Source organism: Capsicum annuum, chromosome 1 (genome assembly GCF_002878395.1).
Source record: "Capsicum annuum cultivar UCD-10X-F1 chromosome 1, UCD10Xv1.1, whole genome shotgun sequence".
Taxonomy (NCBI): Eukaryota; Viridiplantae; Streptophyta; class Magnoliopsida; order Solanales; family Solanaceae; genus Capsicum; species Capsicum annuum.
The window spans coordinates 255,548,765-255,567,395 of NC_061111.1; the positions used below are offsets into that span (position 1 = coordinate 255,548,765).

Sequence of the window (18,631 nt, forward strand, 5' to 3'; positions counted from 1 at the left end):
ATCTCGGCCAAACACATCGCCAGGCCCCTCAACTTGGCACGAACTTTCACTTTGGCACCTTAAGTGAACGTTTGTAATGCATCTGACTTGAACTTTGTTTTGAGCGCTTGACAGTTTAGTGAAGATTTTGTTCTTTAATCTCGGCCAAACACATCGCCAGGCCCCTCAACTTGGCACGAACTTTCACTTTGGCACCTTAAGTGAACATTTGTAATGCATCTGACTTGAACTTTGTTTTGTTTTGAGGGCTTGACAGTTTAGTGAAGATTTTGTTCTTTTTATCTCGGCCAAACACATCGCCAGGCCCCTCAACTTGGCACGAACTTTCACTTTGACACCTAAAGTGAACGTTTGTAATGCATCTGACTTGAACATTGTTGCTTCTGCAGGTTGTACAAGAGCCGATCTGTTGTGACTCTTGCTGCTAAAGGCGTTCACAAGACGGGCAAAATGGTTCTAAAGGCTCTTTGAAGATGCTTCTGTTGTGTGTGTTGGTTGCGAATGAAGTGTCTAAATGTTAGAACTTCTTGTACAGTCCTGTAAATAAAATCAACGCTATGAACTTATGCTCGACTTCAGTAAGTTGGTTGTCAACGAAGTGTCTAAATGTCGACTTCTTGTACAGTATTGTATTCAAATCAACGTTATGAACTTATGCTCGACTTCCATGTATGGGAGGGAATATTGTAAAGTTTGCAATTTGAAAAGATCCTTATTTTGTTGACATGAATCTGGCTTTTTATGTACAAATTATAGACGTGAACCCCCGTTCGGCTAGTTATTTTTCAAATTTTGAACCCCTCGGTGGAAATTCTGGCTCCGCTTCTGCTTGATGCACAAAATTATCCTATTTATTTAGTAGAGGTGAACTATTAATCATCCATGCTATTCTTTCAATTACCATTTCTCACATGCTAACATGCATTTTAAGTAGGGCAAGCCTTTTATTAAAATAATCTTTTTATGGGTGGCGTTCAGTGGCAGAGCCAGGAATTTGACGGAGCAAATTTTCTTCTCATTTGCGTTAAGGGTATGCAAAACTAAATTCACACTCATAATAGCTAACATTTAGCCTATATATACAACATAATTTTCCGACGAAGGGTGTACACCTAACCATTCTCTGATATAGGTGGCTCCGCCCATGGTGGCGTTACGACTCGAGTGTCAGTTAGAAAGTTTCAACCAATGTTCGGTAAATCAAGCAGCATTTATTTTATTTTGCACGAAGTACTCTCACCTTTATTACACCCGTTGGACACGAATATGTGAAGACAAATAAAGGATCCGTGCAACATAGCAAGTATAAGTGATCTCAACATAATGCCTGAGTCGCAGCATCAAGGTTTGAGCCAAATTTAGCAAAGCAACTTTGTGATATTGTGCCATATGGTCGCTATGACCAACCCTCATGTCGGCAAACATGAGTTTCCAGTGTCCATCCATTGGACTCACACCTTCACGGTTAGCTATCATACCCCACCAAATTACGATTTTGAACTACTGCAGACTTGTCTCATAATGCACAGTGAGAACCGTGAAATTGAGAAAGTCGTAGAAGATATGCATACTACATAGATAGACACCTTCAACTTGATTTCGACAGGCAACTAAATTACACCAACTTCAAGTATGCACATTCAGACACCTAACTCGTCTCCACTGTGTCACTTGAACATTTCCAACTTACAAAATGATCGTTTATAGACATCTTCAAAATCTCTGTGCCACGTCAGCATCAGGTGTCTATGAGACACAGTGAAGACGAGCTGGAGTGTTAAAGTTGGAGTTCGTACTTGTCAACTGAGATCGTTGTCTGTTTATGTATTACGCCCAGAATATAATTTGAAGTGGAAAACTGTATATGTAGAATAGTTCATATTTCTCTTGTTACAAAGTCCCCCGTGAACAGCCGGGTCTAGCTCTAACCTGGAACTACACATCTTATCGGGTACTCCAAAAGGCCCGTTGATCTTCGTCATAACGAATATTGTTGTACAGTCAGATCTCTTTATAACAACCACGTTTTGTGGTACCAGTTTATACTACATGTTCTCTATAACAAGTTTTCGCTATAGCAACCAAAAGGTATCGGGACAAATGATGTTGTTATAGAGAGGTTTGACTGTATAAACATGCATTATAAAACAGATGAAGAACTAAGCTATCTCGGAATGAGAGGTATGAGCTTTCCTGTGTATATGTGGGCTCATCCCTGAAGGTTGGCACTCTCGGTTTAATCTTGCACATCGCGAACATGGATTCAAAGGTGATGAACTTGGGGAATGATATCCGTATCCCTTTGAGGCAATTGCGGGTGATCTTGAATGTGTCTTTGGAGTTCGCGTTGGAGAAAACATTGGCGATGAATGTATTCTGTTTACTCTAGCTGGTGGAGATCTTGGTGAGTCGTCAATCAGTTTTTCTGCACAAACAATTCAATAAACATAAGACCTATTCTCACATTGTGTGTCTGTGTGTGTTTGAGGGGGTTGTTGGTTCGTAGACGTGCTTACCTGGTACGGTGCTAGTTTTTGTGTCGTGCACTTTGTTGCGCGATGAATCTTTCTTGACTGCTATCTTTTGATTGCTTGGCTTGGATGCAGATGTCTCGGGATTCACGGATTCAGCTTCAGGAACCTTCTTCTCAACAGTCTTGGTTAACTTTTGGTTTAGTCTCCTGGTCCTCGAACTTTTCCTTTGCACGCGGTCGCCATGAAGTGGTTTGTCATTGGCAGCTAATGACTTCGCCTTATCTGGATTCTTGGAGCGTCGTAATTTCTGATCATCAGGTGAATGTTTCTTCACAGGAGCATCGGAATTGATTAGTTTTCGATCATCTGGTTCATGTTTCTTTTCTTGAATCTCAGGACTAGTCAATTTCTTATCATAAGATGAAATTTTCTTCTCTGACATCGGAGGAGATGCTACCTTTTGCCCGGGTGATTTCTCCATCTCTGAAGTCCGCGGAGATGCTAAATTCTGCTCGGCTGGTTTCATCTTCTCTGAAATCGGTGGAGATACTAAAGTTTGCTCAGCTGGTTTCGTGTTCTCCGATGTCTGTGCAGATACTAAAGTTTGCGAAGCAGCTACGTTTAATGAAGGTCTTTCTTCATCTGCTTTCGGAGACATTGCATTTTCCTGGTTATCCAAAAATCTACGTCTTTGGTTCTTGCTCATCGAAGATACAATCTTTTTCTCCAGTGTGACGACGCGTGGTGACCTATTAACTATTGGTGTCGATACTGCTTTCCTGTCCGGACTATCAGCAAAGAAAAACGATTCATCTGCTGCTGCTGCAACAGACGAGAATCTTGTCTCCGGACTCTCAGAACCAACTGACATTTGATCGAATAACAATAACTTTCTATGTGGTATCTCTGAGATCGCTGACCGTTGATCAAACAATCTTGTATCTTTCCTGTCGATTATCTCGGAGCAAACTGACCTTCCATCACTCGGGGCAAGAAAGAGATCATCCATCGCAGACAATTGACCGTATTCACTCTGCATTGATCCTCGATCCCATTTCTTTCCGAAAATCTTCTCTTTCTCAATGAGCCGATAAGCAAACATCTGAAAAGGAACCTGTGATACCGGGGCTAAACTCGTGCTCCTCTCCTCTTCAACAAATTTTTTCGAGTAACCAGACTCAATATCGCAATAGTCAACAAGTGGCGGAGCAGTTTCAGGCTGACCATGTTCGGGATTTATAACAAGTACCTTCTTGATGTAACGTAAAATCCTGCAAATAGAGGAGAAGCGCGGCCGAAAATTTGGATTGGTATGCCAACATCTTCTTGTCAAGTTCACAAGGTATTTAGGCGAAGGATAAGGAAAGAGAGGCCTCTCCCCGGCTCTGATGTTCCGCGCAACTTTCTCCCCTTGCAAATGTCCTTCATGAAACGGAACTTTCCCCGTTAGAATCTGGAAACAGATCATTCCGAAGCTATACACATCGGCTTTCTCCGTGTACTTGAAGGCACATTTGCTTCCTGGCTTTTCCTGTTCAGCAAGAACCTCCGGGGCGTACCAGATGATTGAGTCAGCTGTTTTCTGACTAGCAGTCTTGTAAGTACTTCTGATCGAACTCAACCCGAACCCTTTGAGTTTCATCTGAAAATAGCTCTCCGATGAGTAACTCCTCGATTTAAGAAGCACATGAGACGGATTCAACTCACCGTGATACATCTTCCTCGAATGCAGATACTCCATCCCTTTCGCGATCTGAAGCATGACATCAACAGCAGCAGACGTTGTAAAAGGCGGTCTCTTCCTCTGACCGGAATGATCTTTTATATACGTCGCAAGAGTATCATTCATCAACTCCATAACAAGGTACCCTTCTTTCCTCTCTTCGTCATAAAAACCGCAGTGATATTGCAGAATGTTTGGATGAGATAACGAAAACACCAGTGATATCTCATCGCGTAATGGCTCAACCTCTCCGAAAAAGTTCCTTAAAGCAAAATTTTCGCCTAGCCATTGTATCTCCTTAACATGTCCACCCCACGAACCTAACCGTCTCTTCACATGATAATCACTCGATCCAACTAAGATCGAACTAGGCAACAGCAATAACTTGTTCACCAATTCAACACCGTCTAACTTCCTTAACAAGAACTCACCAAGCCTTTGTTCATACTTCAACAAAGTTTCAGTTTTCTTTCTCCTTATCGCCTCGACGAGCAACCATTTATCCTCTTTCCAACAACTCTCCAACCGGCAACACATTTCGCGTGTAACCAAATACTGCTTCCCATACATCCACTGAAAATACTTCGGATCAATCAACTCCCTATCGTACTTCCTCATCAACGCGCTTCTCCTATACTGCATTTCCTCCTCATCGAACCCGGAAATTTCTGCAGCAGTCTCAATAGCCTCGATAACAACAGGAAAACAACACAGCAAGTTATGAACATGAAACTCAACACAATCTTTGTTCATATGAAGACTTATAGCTTTCCCCCACAAATCTTTAACATCAAGACAATATTTTATGTACAATTCGCCTTCTTTAAAGATCCTATGAAGCTCTTTCATTGGCAATTCAAGAGCTTTCCACTTTATATTCATCTCATTTAACCTTAAGTTATGTTTGATTTCTTCAGAAATGGTATCAAAAGCTTGAACAAACATGTCAAAGAGAAAACAACATTGCCTTTGATTGATTTCAATATCATTTTTCAACACCATTAGAGCCTTTAAACTCCCAACTACTTCACCAATTTGCCTCAATTGATCCATTTTACCTTTTATTAGTTGCAAAAACTTCAACACAAGAAAGTCCTACAACAAGAAAAAAGCCACAAAAATAGTTAGATCAAGCCCAACTCTAAGTTATGGGACTTGGGAGGCCAAGATACGGACAACCCGGTGCACTAAAGCTCCCGCTATGGGTGGCCCCATCACAAAGGGTATTGTACGTAGCCTTACCTTGCATTTCTGCAAGAGGTTGTTTCCAAGGCTTGAAACCGTGACCTCTTGGTCACATGGCAGCAACTTTACGGATTACTCCAAGGTTCACTTTCATGCGAGGCCAAGGTTCAAATCCCAAAAATGCAAACAAATGATAATCGTGGTGTCCAGGCCGGCTAGCTTGTGCATTCCTCAAATAATTCACGAGGTACTTGCTACCTTCTACTAGCACTAAAATGCAAACAAATGATAATCGTGGTGTCCAAACCGGCTAGCTTGTGCATTCGTCAACTAATTCACGAGGTACCTGCTACCTTCTACCAGCACTAAAAGGGCAGTTCGGTGCAGTAAAGCTCCCGCTATGCGCAGGGTCCGGAGAAGTGCCCCATCCAAAGGGTGTATTGTACGCAGCCTTACCTTGCATTTCTGCCAGAGGCTGTTTCCAAGGCTTGAACCCGTGACCTCTTGGTCACATGGCAACAACTTCTACCAGTACTAAAAGGGCAGTCCGGTGCAGTAAAGCTCCCGCTATGCGCAGAGTCCGGGTTTAGGGCCCCACCACAAGTGTGTATTGAACGCAGCCTTACCTTGCATTTCTGCAAGAGGTTGTTTCCAAGGCTTGAACCCGTGACCTCCTGATCACATGGAAGCAACTTCTACCAGCACTAAAAGGGCAGCCCGGTGCACTAAAGCTTCCGCTATGCGCAGAGTTGGGGTTTAGGGCCCACCACAAGGGTATATTGTACACAACCTTACCTTACATTTCTGCAAGAGGCTATTTCCAAAGCTTGAACCCGTGACCTCCTGGTCACATGGCAGCAACTTTACCAGTTCCTCCAATGCTCCCCTTCATGCGAGGCCAAGATGCAAATCCCAAAAATGCTAACAAAAAGAAAATGTTTCGATAACCGTGGTGTCTAGGCCGGCTAGCTTGTGCATTCATCAACTAATTCACGAGGTACCTGCTACCTTCTACCAGCATAAGTACTAAGTAACTCCGTTCAACAATGCTTGAACATATAGGAAGAAACCACCTAGTGTTTTCGAATTTGACAAACAATGCTATTCTATTTCATTTGTCTAAGCCTAGTTGGATAGAGTCACCGGTGCATGTACCAGGTAACTCCGTTCATCAATGCTTGAACATACTGGAAGAAAATCACCTAGCGTTTTTGACTCTGTTCGAATTTGACAAATAATGCTATCTTATACCATTTGCCTAAGACTTATTGGATAAAGTCACCGGTGCATGTACCGGTGAAAGGTGACAGGTACTCGGAGAAATAGTTGAGTTACACATTAGCTAGCTCGAACACCACAATTATTTAAGAACTTGGGACAAAAAAAAAAAAAGGAATTCTACAATTGCAATGAATAAAACCATACAGCATTCAAGAAAAATAATAAAAATTATTCTTCTCTATTTATCAAACATGAATATCAATATATTGAACATTAAATTAAAACTACACATAAAAATCAAGAAATTGCATTAAATCAACATATCTCTAACAATATTGGCCAAAAATAATTACAAATTAAAATGAGGTACCTTTTTCAACAAGAGAAATACTGAATTTTTATTAGATTTAATTCTTTAGAATTTAAATCCAATAAAAATTCAGCAGGAACTAATTCTTGATCAAAATCAAGTCATCACCTTCTTGATAATTAACCTTTAGAAAAAACAAAAAATTAAAAAAATGCTAACCCCATTATTTATGTAAATTAATGATTAAAAGGTAGCTCAATTTTAAAAAAAAATGATGTTTTTATGCAAAAAAATTTAGAAATTTTGATAAAATATTTTGGAAATTGTTATAATCAATAATCAAAATTGAAAAAGTATGAGGTTGGTAATAAAAGTGAGAAAAAAAAAAGGTTGTAATTATTTTGTATTTTGGATTTTGAATTTCTTTTTCTTAATTGTTTTTTACCAATCTAAAAACTAATTTTGCAATGATTTAATTGTTTTTTGAATTCTAATTTGTTATGACCATTGAAGCCTCCGTTTTTGGGGGTTGATTTAAATATTTTTCCGAAAATTTTGGATAAAAAATTAACAATAATTCTACATTTTATAATTTTTGTTTTTAATAAAACGAAATAAATACGAGTTTAATAATCATAAAAAATATGTTCTCGATGAGGTGAGCTGGATCGACCTGGCACGCGACCCACATAGCGCTGAGTTGGATTGACCGTTTTAAGGCTCGTAGCCACGATTTGTCGACCCGATCCAACCCAGCTCGTCATATCTTAAAAGGTCGTGTTGAATATGTTATTCGTATTTTTTCAGAACCTACATAAGTTATGCTGTAAAAGACATACGCTTAGGATATTTCAAGAAAGTAAACTTGGTCAATCGACCAGAACATTTACCTTACATGCAAAATTTAGAAATTAGTTGTATCGTTCATCGAAAATAAAGTTCTAACTGTTGCCCATAAGGCTGACTCTCAGAATATTTTAAACACTGGACCTATTCAATTGATTACAATTTTTGCCTTATAGGTTAACATTAGCACTTAATAAACGGAGATAAAAATTCAAGATCAAAAACTTTGCGAGATAAAATTAAATACCGAACACTTTGTAGATACTAGGTGTAACTTCTTGAAAAAATTACATTACAACACTAATAATCTTACCATATCTACATAATATCATATATTTCCTCCGTCCCATTTTATGTGGCATATTTTGATTGAAGATTTTCATTATTTCTTCGTTGGATGTAGGGGACTTAATTATGTATCTCGATAGACCCAAAAACCATAAAAAAAAAAAAAAATGTGTCGAAAGCTAATATGTATCTTTACCAAGAAAACAAATGTATCTTCGTTGGATTTATCGGGAGCTAATTATGTATCTCGATAGAACCTAAAATTAGAAAAAATTTATCGAAAGCTAATATGTATCTTTACAAAAAAATATATATATATCTTCATTAGATATATCGAGAGCTAATTATGTATCTCGATAGACCCAAAAATCACAAAAAATATATCCAAAATTAATATGTATCTTTACAAAGAAAAAAATGTATCTTTATTGAATGTATGAGGAGCTAATTACGTATCTCAACAAATTCAAAATCAGTATTTTCAGTAACTAAAAATTACACAAATACACAACTTATGTTTCTAATATTACAAAAAATTTCAACTCTCTAAATATATTACAAAAATCCCAACATATACACAGAATGTTATGTATATGTCGGTTATGTTATGTATATTAATAGAGAGAGAGTAAAGTAATTAAAAAAAATAGGAGAGAGTGTAATTACTTCCAAAAGGGTTGGGTATTTATGTCATTTATACTTTCAGTAATTACGCAAAATATCAGAATTTTCTGTAATTAAGCTACAAACTGTCGAAATTTATGTTGTTGGGCCTTATACTAATTTTCAGCTAAAGCCCAACTGGATTGGGCCGGCCCATGGGCTCTAAATATAGAAACAAATTGTTTTCTTTGTGAAAATATAAATAGGAAAATTTTAGTATAATTAGTTTTCTTTTCATTTTGTGTCTCTCTCTCTGCGTTCGGCACTCTTTCGAGATCTTCTTCTTAGGAGAAAGCTGTACGCAGAGAGAAATGGCAATGAGATCTAGTAGTTTGCTGTTTGTTTTTGTTGTAGTTGTAGTTCTTTTCTCGGTTTTTGTGCCAGGGATTCAGGCACAAAAGGGATTTGCTCCCGCACCTGCTCCTGCCAGCGACGGTAAGTTTCATTTTTATTAAAAAATTATTATATAACTGTAGTGTCTGGATCAGCTTTTGTACGTAAAGTAAATTTGTAGGATACTTTGATATAATTTTGTTGTCTGTATCAGCTTTCGTCTACAAACTAAATCTTCTATTGGATACTATGATATAATTGTGGTGTCTGGATCAGCTTTCGCGCCTTAATACTACATTTCTAGGATACTCTAATATAGCTGTGGCGTCTGGATCAGCTTCCGTGCACCTTAATACTACATCTATTGGATACTCTGACATAATTGTGGTGTCTGGATGAGCTTTCGTGCACCTTAATACTACATTTCTAGGATACTCTAATATAACTGTGGTGTCTTGATCAGCTTTCGTGCATGTTATGACTAAATTTATAGGATACTCTAATGTAACTGTTGTGTCTGGATCAGCTTTCATGCGCCTCTAGACTAAATCTATAGGATACACTCTAATATAGCTGTGATGTCTGGATCAGCTTTTGTGCACCTTAACACTACATCTATAGGATACTCTAATATAACTGTGGTGTCTGGATGAGCTTTCGTGCACCTTAATACTACATTTATAGGATATTTTAATATAACAGTGGTGTCTTGATCAGCTTTCGTGCACGTTAAGACTAAATTTATAGGATACTCTAATGTAGTTGTTGTGTTTGGATCAGCTTTTGTGCGCCTCAAAGACAATCTATAGGATACTCTCTAATATAACTGTGGTGTCTGGATCAGCTTTCATGCACCTTAATGCTACATCTATAGGATACTCTAATTAGTGGCGGAGCCAGCATCTTAATTGAGGGGGTTCAAAATTGAAAAATGTGAACGAAATAATTAATCGAAGGGGTTCAGCATTAACTATATATACATGAAAAATAATTTTAAGCTTGTATATATAGTACTCCCTCCGTCCCAAATTATGTGTTATCATTTCCTTTTTAGTCCGTCCCAAAATAAGTGTCGCCTTTCCTTATTAGGCAACTTTTTAAAGACACAATTACCCTTTTACCCTTATTGGTCCCACTTAATTTAAAAAAAAAAAAGATATTGGCACATTTTTTGATAAAGGATAATTTGATAAATTTTACCAAGTCTTCCCTTTTTTCTTAAACTCCGTGCCCGGTCAAATGACAACACATAAAATGGGACGGAGGAAATATAATTTTCCGCCAAAGGGGGTTCGGATGAACCCCCTCACTATGAGCTGGATCCGCCACTGACTCTAATATAACTGTGGTGTTTGGATCAGCTTTCGTGCACCTCAAGAATAAATCTATAGGATACTCTGTGGAGATTTAAACCTTAGACTACATGCTTTTTTGTTTCTAAACCGATCCTTTGCCATCTTTGGCTGCCTGTTAGGAGGATTATATTGGTCTTTGTTGATGCTGTTAGTGTGCACTAAAAGGTGTTGCATCCTAAAAATGCAATATTTTTGAAGTATCCAACACATATCCGGCGATATTTTGGAAGAGTTTGAGCAACATAGATTTACATCGATTTGTGTCCGGGTACTCTTGTTGATGAAAGGTAACAAGTTTTTGGTAGAATAATTGAGGTGCGTGTAAGTTGGTCCAAAAACTACACCGTCAAAAGGAAACGATGAGACAGATAAAAGGTAGTTTAGATGAATGCCTGCTCTTGTTCGAATCCCAGCAGAGACAAAAAAATACTATGTGGTCTTCCCATCTGTCCTAGCCTTGGTGGATAGAATTACCTGATATCTGTTGCTGGTGGGAAGTAGGAGACATCTCATGGATTTAGTCGAGGTGCGCGAAAGCTAACCCGGACACCACGGTTATCTAAAAGAAAAAAGTTGAATGTCTCACAGGTGGGGTCTGGGAAGGGCTTATAAGATGTACACCGACCTTACTCTTTATCGTTGTGAGGTCGAGAAGTTTTCAGTCGTCTTTATTACTTTTGTATTTGCACGGAAGGATACTATTTATTGTTTCACGCGAATTAGTAGTTTTTGCTCGACTCTTTATATATACTTGCCGGGGTTCTATCGGAAACAACCTCTCTCTACTTCATCTGAGGTAGTGGTATGGACGGCATTCACTTTACCCTCTCCAGACCCCACTTTGTGGGAATTCACTGGGTATGTTGTTGTTGTTGTTGTTGTCGTTGTCGTTTTATATGTATTACAACGTATATTAATTTGAGATCGTTGTAAAATCATATAGTATTTTAATTTATGCGATGCAATTGTGTTGTAGGTACAACAATTGACCAAGGGATTGCATGTGTATTGATGTTGTTGGCCTTAGCAGTGACATACCTTGTTCATGTTGTTGATGTTCCTTTTTAATCAGCTTACATTAACTTGAATTTAAGTGCCTAGGTTTATGGCATATTTTCAATTTTGAAAATGTAGTTGTTTTTATGCCTAGGATACTTTAATGTAATCTCGATCTGTATTTAGGAACAATTTAACTTTGACGATGAGCAAATCTTTTTTGAGGTTCCAACAATATTTATATAACTCGGTGTTAAGTCTTTTGTTATTCTTCTTATGTCATATTAAGTTATTCGGATTCTTCAAAAGGACGTTCTTTGGTGTTTGATATGCGTATTGTTATTCGTTGATTTCGAATTCAGACACATAAAATGACATCGAAAAAGAAGAATACACAAACTAAGGTTCTTTGGTACGCTCCATAGATGTTCGTACGATTCTTGTGGATTTTAGGTGTGTTTAAATTCAGCCTATCATCAGGTCTTCACTGAAGGATTGTCGGGGTACACAAACCTTACCCCTACCTTTACGAGGCAGAGAGGTTTCCAATAGACCCTCGACTCAACTATTTACTCATCCACATGGGAAATTGATGTTTTTTCCTAGAAATTGAACAAGCAAAAGCATTCAAGTATTAGGCTTTAAACAACTTCATATGTAACAGAGACCACTTAGTTCACCACCAAAGGAGTAGCGTATGGGGCTACTCCACTCTTAACCAAAGGTCTCGCTCGGGTTACCCGAGCCCTAGGTAGGAAGCGCTTCCCTCTGAATGGGGCCCTATGCGGCACGAATCTGAATTAGTCGGACTCCAATGCAGGTACCGGACACTGGATGGGAAATCGAAAAAAAAAAGATCACTTAGTTCAGTTGCCAAGGGTCAAAATGTCTACTACATTGAACCCAACCCATAGGATTTCAAAACCATTTTAAGGTGGTTTACACAAACAAATTAAATGTTGCACAGTCAGGCCACAATTCAACCTTTCCTCTTTGAGTTTGATTATGCATAAGAAACAAACACTTCTTCATACATCATAGACAACGACGACAAACTCGCGCAGAGGGAAAGGAGAGCCCTCCGGACACGAGTATGAGCAGCAACTAACCCATCGCATACTTTTGGGTCCAGCTCCTAGCAGTTGCTTCGTACTTGCTTTTATCAGTCTTGTACATATGAGCTATCTCAGGCACTAAAGGATCATCAGGATTAGGGTCTGTTAGCAGAGAGCAGATCGACAGCAACACCTGCAAGTAATCCACAACAAAATAAGCCACCAGCATACATTCACCCACCCATATTGTATTTCCCTCACTACGATATCTCTACGCTTTGATAGATCGGTTTATGGCTAATGCACTTGGAAACGGCCAAGGTATGATGTGATTCGCATATTTCACTCTTTTAGCTCTGTCGAGAACTTCAACTGGAAAAGAGAAGCTGCTGGTACTCAAAGAGTCTTAAATTCTATGTTGCTCGGACTCTTTGAAAATGTCATCGGGGTGCATGTCGGATCCTTCAAAAGTAATGCATTTTTGTAGGTTCCGACACGGGTGAGGCCACATTTTTGGAGAGTCCGAGCAACATAGATTAAATTACACTCTCAACGGAAGAGAAATATCATTGCATTCTTTTAAGATTAAATGGATGGTAGGACAACTACATAAATAGCAATATTGATTGAGAGCATTCACATTCTTAGTTCATTTCATCCAATTGGGCAGAGTATAAGTTCCTGAAACTTTTGAGATGTAAAAGCAAAATAAAAAGATCAAATGTATATGAAACTGTGTCGGAAATAACCTTGGAAATCGTAAGTGCGGGGCTCCATTGTTCCTTCAAAATGTCGAGGCAAATGCTACCGTTGCTGTTGATATTTGGGTGAAATACCTTGGTCCTAAAAGCTACCTGGACATTGTTCCATAAATGATGTGTGAAATTTTCACAGGGAAAAAGAGTAAAGAAAAAGTAAAGGCATACATTGCCTACGGAGACAGCCACTACTTATATACTTTGGCAAATTAATCGAAGAGCATGCCAAGTCAATTCTAGGATAATACATAAAAAAAAGTCTATCCATTGTTGGAGATAGTACTCATGACACCAACAAGAGAAATAGACTTTCTGTCCTCTTGTTAAGTGTCGACGTAGCACTCATGAGGGGAATGTTTTTGATGAAACTAACAAGATGCATGTTCTCAAACCTGAGAAACTGAAAGCAATTGCCTATGTGATTCACGCACCAACACTGAAGAGTGTAGAGAACTCCAAAATCTCACAATATGGATAGTTATGGAACTTGAACTCAACCAAGAGGGTAATCCAAGTCATGTCATCCTTCTTAGTCTTTTTGGATGACAATGGTGTCAGGACCAGCTTGTGCACGCACTTCCACTAATCAACCGAGCAGCCTGCAACTAGCACACAAACATAATACCAAGTAAACCTGCCTACCAAGGTTGGAGCAGATTGTCTCACAGCGAGTGGTTCAGCAACGATTAAAGCCTAGGCTCCAAGTTGTTACTCCTAAGCGTCAAACACTCGCCAATCACTTTGGGGCCAAGTCCAAGTCATTCTTCTTAAATTTGAAAAACATGCTGTAATCATTCTCCCACGCAGTTCATGACTTCAGTGGATTCCACACAAGCAAAGCAGGCGCAAAGACAATTGGAAAACCAACTCGACTAAATAATCAAGCCAGCAACCAAATTCTTTCTTGTCACTAATACAGGAAGTAGTGCATACTTCAGCGGCTTTTGAGTAAAGTATATCGAATCTGTCTCAGAACTTCTGCAAGTCCTGGAGTACACGTCTCAAATATGAACAGAAGATAACTCACTGGCAGCTATACCATAACTACCATGCCAGTAAAAAGTCGGGCTTTCTTTATACCAGTGTAATTGACCAGTCTAATAGACTTTGCAATCAATTAACTTAAATTTAAAGTATGACTAATTCCAACAAATTTGAGCTTTATAGAAGGGCTCATTCACACAATAGTTTTCAACTGATATAGGGGAAGAAAGCAGCTATCTCCCTAACAAATGAGCTCTAACAACTATACTTGGTTTAAAATATTGTTGTGAACAAAGACTTTGGAATCAATTGACATATTATATTGCAAGTCTGGAAACAATAGCACGTTTGATACTGCGAAAAGACCCCAGAAAGATTTAGGAATAGTGCATTGATAAGCAGGAAAACCCTTTATCAGGTGAGTCATCGAGAAATGTATGTAAACCCATGATGTAGATTGGATACCTTTGGAGGCTTGAATGGATAATCAGGTGGAAAATGAATGGTCACAAGAAACACTCCGCCAGCATAAGGACTGTCAGATGGACCCATAAGTGTCGCTTGCCAGTGAAACATATCTTCAGCAACAGGGCCTGCCAGAATAATCAGAGAACAACGTTACAAAAGAAAAAAGCAGAAACATTCAAATAACTCTCGAGATGCAGATTGTAAACACGTCTCAACAATAAACACAGACATGGTAGGCTACTTCATATGCACAAGCCACCTTTACTTCATGCATGGGTCTTTCAAAATTCTGTATCATGTGCAATTTGTGCCTTACAATGTATCATTTGATCATGCTAACAAACACCGGAAAAGCAAGCATCTGGATTTTTCCTATTATTGTTCCTCCTGCATTTAGCTCCATTAGATATGAGGAGAGCAAAGCTGTATTAAACCAAGAACGCCAGGCTATATTGCTCGAACTCTTCAAAAATGTCATCGGGTGCATGTCCGATTCTCCACAACTAGTGTATTTTTGGAGAATCCGACACGGGTGCGGCATCAAAAGTGAAGAGTCTACGCAACTTAGACGACAGGACCTAACCTCCAGAAATAACATCATTGAACCAAGAATGTCATGACCTCCACAAATAACATGACGCGACACTACCAAAAGAAAAAAACAGAGGAATGGGAAACGTAAGAGTCTCATCTACATGCCACAACTAATTTCTCCCATCCTTCGGAAGGCTGAAGAATTCTTTCTTCTATGAGGCTAGTTAAAAAGCATCAACCAATTTCATTTTAACTCACTCACCTAGAAGGATCAAAAAACCGAAAAGAATTTTATCCACGCCTGTGTTTGCATTAAGAACAAATGCATGACATATCCTTTAAAACTCATCACTTACTAACAGATAGATAGGGCATCCCTGTGCACCAAAAGCTGTGCGCATGATATGGGAAAGATCCGGGGAAGGGCGTAACCACAACTCAATAATAGTTAGGTAACACATCAAATTGTCACTATGACAATGGTGTCCGGTCTAGCTTTCGCACACCTCGACTGTATCAACAAGTACCACCTCGCACTCACAGCAGATACTAAGTAAATCTGTCCACCAAGACTAGAACAAATAAAAAGAAATCACCTAGTGCTTTTTTTATCTATGTGGAGATTTTCTAAACCCACTTCATTACCACTACACCACACCCTTTTGGTGCTTCTTTTGAAAGTTAAATTAACTTTTGGTACAAACAAGTTTTCTCGTCAACAATATTCTCACGCAACCTTACTCATCAACAACATAACCAGTGTATTCCCACAAACCGAGGTATGGGAAGGGTTGTACGCAAACCTTACCTTTACCTCAAAGGTGAGATAGAGAGGCTTTTTCCGATACCTTATTCATCAACACATAAACCAATTCCCGGGGGGATCCCTAAAAATAGTAATTATAACACAAAAACAACAATGGGAAAAAAAGGAACAAAGAGATATATATGGTACCAGCACTGCAAGAGGTAGGAGGATCTTTCTGGAGATCCTTGAGCTCTTTCAGAATCCTCTTGGATGCCATATCCGTACACAAATCCCTAATTTTACAACAACAACAATAAAAAACCCTAAATCAGCTCGAGTATAAAACGAAGATTTTTACATACATAACAGCAAGATAAATATATACACAAACACACACAAATCCCCAATTCACAACAACAGGAAACCTTAAATCAGCTCGACTATATAACGAAGATTTTTACATGTCTAGCAGCAAAATAAGTATATATACATACACAAATTCTTAATTAAAAACACGAACAAACCCAAAATCAGCTCAAGTATAAAACGAATATAAGCTCGAGTATATAATAAAGATTATTTACATGTATAGCAGCAACATAAATATATTCACATACACACAAAAATCTCTAATTTACAACAACAACAACAAACCCTAAATCAGCTCGAATATATATGAAGATTTTACTTATATTTACACACATAACAAAATAAATATATACACACACACAAAAATCTCTAATTTACAACAACAACAACAACAAAAACCCTAAATCAGCTCGAATATACACGAATATTTTAGATATATTTACACACATAGCAAAATAAATACATACACATACACAGAAAAATCTCTAATTTACAACAAAAACTTCAATCAGCTCAATTTTGAGGAAGATTTTACGTACATAGCAAAATAAATACATACACATACACACAAAAATCTCTAATTTACAACAACAACAAAAACCTAAATCAGCTGGATTTTGACGAAGATTTTACATACATAGCAAAATAAATATATATACATACACACAAAAATCTCTAACATACAACGACAAAACCCTAAATCAGCTCAGTTTTGATGAAGATTTTACACAAATAGCAAAACAAATATATACACATGCACACAAAAATCTCTAATTTACAACAAAAACTTCAATCAGCTCAATTTTGAGGAAGATTTTACATACATAGCAAAATAAATATATACACATACACACAAAAATCTCTAACATACAACAACAAAACCCTAAATCAGCTCAGTTTTGATGAAGATTTTACACACGTAGCAAAATAGATATATACACATACACAAACATACAACAACAACAAAAAAAAAAAACTAAATCAGCTCAATTTTGATGAAGATTTTACATATATAGCAAAATAAATATATACACATACACACAAAAATCACTAATTTACACTAATAACAAAAAACCCTAAATCAGCTCTATATACGAAGATTTTACATATATTTACACACATAGCAAAACAAATATATACACATACATACAAAAATATTCAGAATTTTCAGAGATAAGGGGATTTTTTTTACCTCAGAGATCCTCCTACTCAGTTTTTATTTTTTTCCTGAAAATGGAAGAGTTTTGTGGTGAACCGAGATAGAAGGCTTTTATAGGCAAAACTTTATGTACTAATCTGTAACAATGAAAAGTTGCATAACTTTTTTTATGTTCATTTACAATCCAAATGTTTTGTAAATGTTGCACTTTGATCCCTTTGAACTTTTCTTTAATTGATGTTTCGATGATTTGAGAGAGTTTTAACAACAATGGAGTGGCGCCGCGGAAGCGTTGTGGGCCCATAATCCACAGGTTTCGGGATCGGAAGTTGTCTTGAATAATTTTGTCGAAGTCGTACTTTCAATACTAGTTTCGTTTTTACTAATGATCGCACAATTTAGAAATAATACTAGGGAATAATATTTATGCCTTCATAGCGTGTGTTGGACCATAAATGATCTCTCGTGGTTATAATTGTATTGGGTAAAGACTATCGAGGGTTGTGTCACGAAGCAAAAGAACCTCTCGCTAAAGACACCCGGACATTAGCTTAGTAGCATCTCGAATGAGATATTTTACACATAAAATGATTCTCGAAGGGCGAGGATTAGAAGGAAAAAAGGGATAATGGACATAAGAGTCAAAATCCATCAGAGGCGCAGGCGCGTATTGTATCAACTTTTGTCGAAGATATTGCTGACATACATAACGAATAAAGTCATCTAGTAATACAACATTGGATGTAGTACTATATGAGCCTCATAAGAAACCCAGTTTGCAGGGTTACCGTTTACCCACAGTACTGTATAAATAGAAATTTTCTTTCATTTGACAATACAATATACTCTTTAAGTTGTGTTTCTCCTTTATTCCTTTTTGTGTGTTTTTACTCTTACGACAGGGCATCTTTATTTACGGAGGATGCCATTTATGACTTCATCACATCTATCTATCGGTTATTTTTACTTTACTACGCTTTACTTATGTTACATGTATTTTTTCATCTAATAAACAATCAGAGTCTATTGGTAATGAATGTAAACAACGTTAGATTTAGCGTGCACGTGCTTGACCCCATTAGCAAATTCAACTGTCCCATTTTTAAGTAACATAATAAAATACATGTCAAGATCTGGTGTTGATGGACTAATCAATCCTTTA

General features: G+C 37.8%; 3 protein-coding genes and 1 long non-coding RNA gene across 8 annotated transcripts in view; 2 read left to right on the forward strand and 2 right to left on the reverse strand.

The window, feature by feature from the left end:
- Positions 1-730, forward strand: part of LOC107851632 — a 9,215-nt gene extending 8,485 nt beyond the window's left edge. For all 4 annotated transcript variants that reach the window (XM_047402896.1, XM_016696717.2, XM_016696724.2 and 1 more), the window contains one exon: positions 390-730. In XM_047402896.1, the coding sequence (XP_047258852.1) occupies positions 390-471 (82 nt within the window). In that variant the 3' untranslated portion in view covers positions 472-730. The remainder of the gene's footprint in view (positions 1-389) is intronic.
- Positions 731-1,841: 1,111 nt separating this feature from the next.
- Positions 1,842-7,377, reverse strand: LOC107851625 (serine/threonine-protein kinase MARK2). 2 transcript variants are annotated; one of them, XM_047402883.1, is made up of 3 exons: positions 6,974-7,377; positions 2,517-5,292; positions 1,842-2,425 (listed from the first exon to the last, which is right to left on the reverse strand). In XM_047402883.1, the coding sequence occupies exons 2-3, from the start codon at positions 5,248-5,250 to the stop codon at positions 2,160-2,162; spliced, it is 3,000 nt and encodes a 999-aa protein (XP_047258839.1). In that variant the 5' UTR covers positions 5,251-5,292; positions 6,974-7,377; the 3' UTR covers positions 1,842-2,159. The 2 variants fall into 2 exon arrangements, with proteins under 2 accessions (XP_047258839.1, XP_047258840.1); XM_047402884.1 differs by having other exon boundaries at positions 2,517-4,884; positions 6,974-7,374.
- Positions 7,378-8,686: 1,309 nt separating this feature from the next.
- Positions 8,687-11,662, forward strand: LOC107853623. Its single transcript, XR_001669830.2, has 2 exons — positions 8,687-9,145; positions 11,375-11,662. It is a non-coding gene; the product is annotated as an uncharacterized LOC107853623 (long non-coding RNA).
- A 569-nt stretch (positions 11,663-12,231) lies between these two features.
- On the reverse strand, positions 12,232-17,700 carry LOC107855761 (ubiquitin-conjugating enzyme E2 10). Its single transcript, XM_047402916.1, has 5 exons — positions 17,503-17,700; positions 16,149-16,234; positions 14,657-14,784; positions 13,199-13,303; positions 12,232-12,642 (listed from the first exon to the last, which is right to left on the reverse strand). Exons 2-5 carry the CDS (start codon positions 16,216-16,218, stop codon positions 12,499-12,501), a joined length of 447 nt encoding a protein of 148 aa, XP_047258872.1. The 5' UTR covers positions 16,219-16,234; positions 17,503-17,700; the 3' UTR covers positions 12,232-12,498.
- Positions 17,701-18,631: the final 931 nt, after the last annotated feature.